This window comes from Sylvia atricapilla, chromosome 1, assembly GCF_009819655.1.
Source record: "Sylvia atricapilla isolate bSylAtr1 chromosome 1, bSylAtr1.pri, whole genome shotgun sequence".
In the NCBI taxonomy this organism is placed as follows: Eukaryota; Metazoa; Chordata; class Aves; order Passeriformes; family Sylviidae; genus Sylvia; species Sylvia atricapilla.
This window is the reverse complement of record NC_089140.1, coordinates 106,946,207-106,952,206: the sequence shown is the minus strand read 5'-3', so window position 1 is coordinate 106,952,206 and position 6,000 is coordinate 106,946,207. Positions and strand designations below refer to the sequence as shown.

Genomic DNA, 6,000 nt, shown 5'->3' with positions numbered 1-6,000 from the left:
GGCGCCTCCCTCCAGCGCCTCCTGCCCCGCCCCACGCCAGAGCGGGACGCCCGGGTGCAACCAACTGCGGCGCTGGGCAGAGGGGGGAGTAGAGACTGCCGCCCGCCACAGCCCGAGCGTGGTCCCTGCAACGTGCGCGCCACAGCGCTATCACCTCTCCCCGGCCGGCCGTACCACTTCCCTGCTATGAGGCGCGTCGGGCAGGAGCGTACCAACGCGGCAGAGGGAAAGGGGGTAGCCAAGAAAGGCGCGTGACAAGGCTCTGTGGGGGGATCACTTTCGAAGCGGATCGCCGTCGGCTCTCGGCCCAGTTGTTCTGGCCAGACCGTACGGGGCGGCCGCGGTCTCATCGAGGCTCCCCGTCGCCAGGGGGAAAACCAGGGAGGAGCCGCCGGTCCTCCTTAACCCCTTCCCCGGGCGAGATGGGGATGGGCCGTCCCACCGGGCACGCGCCCCCGCCCCCCCCGCGCACCGCCGCCGCTGGGTCCGCGGGGCGCGCGCGCGAAGGAGCGGGAGCGGACGCGGAGGCTCCCGGCACCCGCCAGACATGTCGGTGGCGTTCGCGGCCGCGAGGCAGCGGGGCAAGGGCGAGATCACGCCGGCCGCCATCCAGAAGGTGAGGAGGGCGCGAGGAGGCGGGCGCGGCCCGGCCCGGGCGGCCCCGGGGTCTGCAGCTGCCGCTTCCTGCCGCGCGGGGAACGGGGGCGGCGGCGGCTCAGGCCCGGAGCGCCGAGGCCCCGGCGGGGAAGGGAGGCGGCCGGGCCGCACTCGCTGTGCCCGGCGAGGCGCCGCCGCTCTCTGCGCGCTTGGACACTTGTTGGAGGGTCCCGGGGCCGGCGGAGGCGCCGGGCGAAGGCGGGCCGTGTCCCTGGGCCTCTCCAGCCCTCGTGTTTCTTCCTCTACTTGGGCTGCCCCTATCGCCCCCGCGGGCCTGAGTTCACCCGACAGGACTCGGCCTGAAAGTGGAGGAATCGAGTAAGTCCCTTCTGCGGAGGGGCCCTAACAGTGGGACCGCAGCCGGGCTGTTCCAGACCCCGTGCCCGACTCTGCGCGCTGCGGGGTAGGAGGCGGCTCCAGTTCCCAAACTTGGTCGACCTGATAGTTAAGGCTGCCTCCCACTAAACCTGAGGTGTGATTGAAGAATATTGCGCTCGGAGCCAATGACAGCGGCTCCGGACGACTCCACCTAAGCCTTTGTGGGAGGGAGCAAGTTAACTCGCTAAAGCGATCCAAGAAAAGCATGTACAGGATTTATAATAATTCACAGTGTTTCGTATCAGCAGCAACAAAGGAGCATGTTCAAGTTCACTGGTAACTCTGTGATAATCGGAAACTTCACTGAAGACTCGTACCATCGTTGGTGTAGATCGCCGTGGATCAAACAGATTTCAGATTGCTACCAGCTCCTTATGTAGAGGAGTCCTTTGGGTAGATAGAGCTAGTCTCTGGTTTAGTAAATAATTAGAACTTCTGTAAAGCAGATGTTGCACCCAGGTGGATCTCAAAGAAGACCCTAGAGTTCTAATGGGAACCTCCAGGGTACTGTAGGAGGAGTCAGTGCTTGGGAATTGCAGATGAAAAATGCATACCCACTGGGTGGAAAGTCGCACAAAGGTAGTCAATAGAGACTTCAGGATGCTTGGGTGCACGTGGAGAATACAGATGATTAAGTTTTTCGTGTGCTGTAGTCAAACCATTAGTTCGATGGTGGTGTACTGGCAAGATCCTAAAGTTGGAGAATTTTTGTGATGTACGTAAGTTATCAGAAGCCATGAAGGTGTCTTCATCCAGCTGGAAACTAAATTCTCTTTTGATGGTAGATTTCAATTTTCTATCAGCAAACACTCAATTAAATAGTTATCTGCAGCCCCACCTAGGATAAAGTTATATACCTTCTTGTTCCTTTTCCTCTTAGCCCTAGCATTCCTGCCCCCCTCCGGCCCTTTCCTCCCCCAGAGGTCTGGCTTACATGGCTGTAGTGAAGAATGCAACCACCTAATGGGCAGTCTCAAGGTCTCCTTGTCTGCTAAGCCTTAAGAGTCTGCTGCTTCCCTCAGGACTGTGGGAGATACTCTGAGGAGAGCCTTGATTCACAGCATCCTTTGCAAGTGCTTTATTAGACTTTGGTATCCAAGGTATTACCTCTTTCTTTTTTTTTTTTTTTTTTTTCCTGGTGAAAATGGCCACTGTGTTTCTGATAAAACTTAAAGTTAGTACATGTGTTGTGTACCAGTGTAGCAGTGGGCTTGTGATTCTCTTCAGAGAGTGCAGTCGTAGCTTTGCCTGTTTTCTGAGGCTCACACAGTAGCTGAAAATACTGCAGTTATGTCTGTGTTTAGTGCTTAATGAATGTGTTTCCAGATCCAGCAGTTTCAGGCAGAATACTTGCACTGGGATCATTCTAGTCCATTCTGGTGAATTACTGTTTAGAGTTTAAGAAAACTTGGCTGGCTGGCTTGTTCTTACATGGATATAAGTCCTGAGTGAGCTGCCTAAGGTTTCTGACTCCATACTCATACATAGTAGAGATGGATTACATGGTAGGAAAACAAATGTCATTACTTTTTTTTTCCCCCCCTCCCTGTAGAATTTGTTAGGGAAATAAAGGTTGTGGAATGTGGAATGGATATTGTGCTTTCCTTGTGGAAGGATGAGTCTAGTCACGGCTAGTTTCAACCATGTTTGGAAGAAGGAGAGAATCTGTGGGATGTTTTAAGATTCTGCTAGTTTTGTGAAATTCAGCAGCTGGGTAAAGTGATCTAAACTGGCTTTCCAGTGAGAGAAAGCGAAGGAGTAAATTGATGCAAAATTTTGCGTTTGGCAGTAAATTTTCCATTTCCTTAAACTGACTCAGATAACTTGGCTGGTGGCTCAGATTAGCCATGGTTCTACTGAATCTTGACCATTTAGAGTGCAGGGCATGAGCTAGAAAAGATGGGTGTGGGCACATGCACTCTAAGAGACCAGGTTGTGGGGGTTTGTTCTTGTTTACAGAGCTTGAAACGCTCTGATTTCATGAACTTTTTGTACAAAGTTCTGAAATTGGCAATTTCCCATGATTTTTAGAACTACTGTCTTGTGGTCAGAAAATTATTTAATAGGTGTTCATTTTCATGGACACCTCTGAAGTATAATAGATTTATTGTGTCCATTTGTCCTAGTTCTGGCCATTACAGGATTAATTCTTGCAGTAGCCAGGTGGGCCCATGGCATGGACCCCGAGGTTATTCTATAGCACCTCATTTTGTTTTTTGGGGATGGGGGAAGGAGTCACATAATGTGGTGTGGTCAGGTATTGTTGGGGCATCTGTGTGGTGAGCACTTGTATGTGAATCATTTGCCCTCTTATACCCTCCATTATTAGTATTTTTGCTGTTACTGTTTGTTTGCTTCTTATCTCAGTGATATTTCCAATAAATTTTTGCTTTCTCAACTGGTGATCTTAACCTTTTGTACCTCCAGTTCTCCCCTCCACCCCACCAGAGGGGAGAGGAATGCATGGTTTAGAATGTTTCAGTGGATACACTAAATTGGGCAATACCATTCTTAAACCATAATGTGCCATTATACCAAATATTTATAAAATGCAGCTTAGTTAGAGATTCTTCATGTAAATATCACCTGGCTTTCCAGTGCGTTTGCTTTGAACAAATCTAGTCAGCTCAGTTTTTTATCAATAACAATATCAGTGCCTTTTAAAATTAAATTTATAAGCAGTTGCGGGCTTCAGGAGAAGGGAAACTTGGGGCATAGACTTTTAAGTGAATTTCTTGTTAGCAACCAAATGAAGGAATGCAGAAAACTTTTAAAACTTTCTAAGAACTTGGTGCAGAATCAGCATAGGTATTTGAACAGGATGCTTCATAAATGTAGCTGCTGATGGTAGTGCTATGAAACCCTTAAGTCAAAACCTGTAAAACTAATCAGAGGGGGGAAATGAGGGCAAAACAGTGTTCTGTAAATAATTGGTGAAGTAGAACTTCCTGGATAACATTTTAGTTGCATTTTAAAACTAAGAAGAGTAGCATTACTCAAGACTCGAACTTACCTTCAGTTTCTTTCCACAAAAGATATGAAATTTACTTCAGACTTCTTCTTTATTGTTTCAGATGTTGGATGAAAACAACCATCTTATCCAGTGTATAATGGACTATCAGAACAAGGGAAAGACGTCTGAATGCTCTCAGTAAGACCTTAATCCGTATCTACTGTGAACTGGGTGAATTTCCATCCAGGTCATCATTCTTGATTTGTTTAGCTTACCTTACAGGAGAACTGTGCTGTGAAGAAACATATTGCTACAGATACTACACTTGAAATTTTTGTGTGGGGTGGGTTTTATTTGCTCTATGAATATGACTTCTGTCACCGATTGTCAGTGACTTCTGTCACTGTTGCAACTTGGATACTGCAAGTTGATGTCGTGATAATGGTACTCAAAAACATAAGGACTGTATAACAAAGATCTTTTTCCTCTGTGTTGTCAGAAAGAGGTATACCTGTTTTGTTTAAAAAGTTCTCAGAAACACGTAGGAGAATGGACCTTTCTGCTTCCTGTTGGCATGCTTGAAAACTACCTGCTTTTCACTTGCCCAAGAACAAACAGGCTTCTCTTAGGAGTTTGGCTTGCCAAAATATCCATCATGGGCTTGCTGTCTAGTGGGGCCTTCAGAGTGTGATCTGAGAGAACTATATAGAAGGAGTGAATTGGTAAGGAGTGGTATTTTCCCATTTCTCTTTTCTGGCATGAGGTGATGATGGCACCCATGTAATCAGGCAAATATGGGCAGACAGGACATCTTAGTCCCTTGCCAAGAGAACTGGTAGTCTGGGAATAGGAAGGGAATCATCAGTAAAATAGGTGCTTTTGGTTTAAGGGGCTGCTTTTGTTTGCAAGCCTGTAGTTAGTTTTGTACTTGTAATCTGCTCCGGCTGTCAAGGTTATTTTTGTGACTGTGGGCTAAGTACTGAGAATCAGGACTGTGGTTCTCTAGCAGAAAAATTATTCCATAGCAAATTTCCAAAGGTTGGGGTCCTGATGAAATATGGTCACAATTCACATAAATCTATATCTTCAATGGGGGGACATAATAAACAGCTCTCTTTCTCTAGTGTTTGTAATAGAAATTACACCAGACACAAACACACTCCCTGTATGTCTTCTGGTGATTTAGTTTAAAGCCAAAAGTGAAATAGATGAGAACAGTGTCACCCAGCTTAAGATTTTCTTTGTAGCAAGACAGTAGTAGAGATGGGCACAGAGATGATGAAGACATTGGGAAAGATGGGGGAATGGGTAAGTGTGAGGAAAAGGCTTAAGATTCACAGTAATGGTACTCTTGTAAGTTTCTTGAGTCTTGTTTCACATAAATAGCTTTCTTTACATTTGTGGAATTAGAGTAAAGTCTGATGTCATTGTATTTATGAATTAAGATTCGTTTTGCTTTGTGTATTTTGATAGATACCAGCAGATGCTGCACACGAACTTGGTCTACCTAGCCACTATAGCTGACTCCAACCAGAACATGCAGTCTCTACTACCAGCAGTAAGTACAAAATTGTGTAAAAATAGGGAATATATGTCATTTGGATTCCTAAAGGGGGGAAAAAAGGGATAAAACCAAACCAAAAGCCAACCAACCAAATGTTTGAGATAATGACCAAACACTTGGCCTCTGATTTACTGTACATACATGTACAATAAATACATGATGCTGTCTCTTCATGCTGTATTTGGAGGAATCTCACTGATAGGTCTTACTTAAAATCTGAGTTGTTTAACTCTAGACTCTTACTGTGAATTAGATATGCAGTGCTTAACTATCTGGTCTACCTCAAAGACAACATTTTTTTCCCCCCTCAGCTGAGAACTGTACTGGTATAGTTCTTAGTCAACTCCTACAACAGTATTCTTTTTCCTCTTAGATTGGGGAAAGGTGAGGGAATTTAATTTTTTTTTATTATCCTTTTATTTTTCACTAGAATATCATCCATTTTGTT

At 46.2% G+C, this 6,000-nt stretch overlaps 1 protein-coding gene across 4 annotated transcripts in view; it reads left to right on the top strand.

Moving 5' to 3' along the window:
* The first annotated feature begins 464 nt into the window (after positions 1-464).
* Positions 465-6,000, top strand: part of SS18 (SS18 subunit of BAF chromatin remodeling complex) — a 43,916-nt gene continuing 38,380 nt past the window's right edge. For 2 of the 4 annotated variants that reach the window (XM_066330253.1, XM_066330244.1), the window contains exons 1-3: positions 466-616; positions 4,110-4,186; positions 5,462-5,546. In XM_066330253.1, coding sequence (XP_066186350.1) covers positions 548-616; positions 4,110-4,186; positions 5,462-5,546 — 231 coding nt within the window. In that variant the 5' untranslated portion in view covers positions 466-547. Of the gene's footprint in view, positions 617-1,915; positions 2,136-4,109; positions 4,187-5,461; positions 5,547-6,000 lie in introns of all 4 variants that reach the window. The other 2 variants (XM_066330238.1, XM_066330230.1) reach the window with 2 other exon arrangements.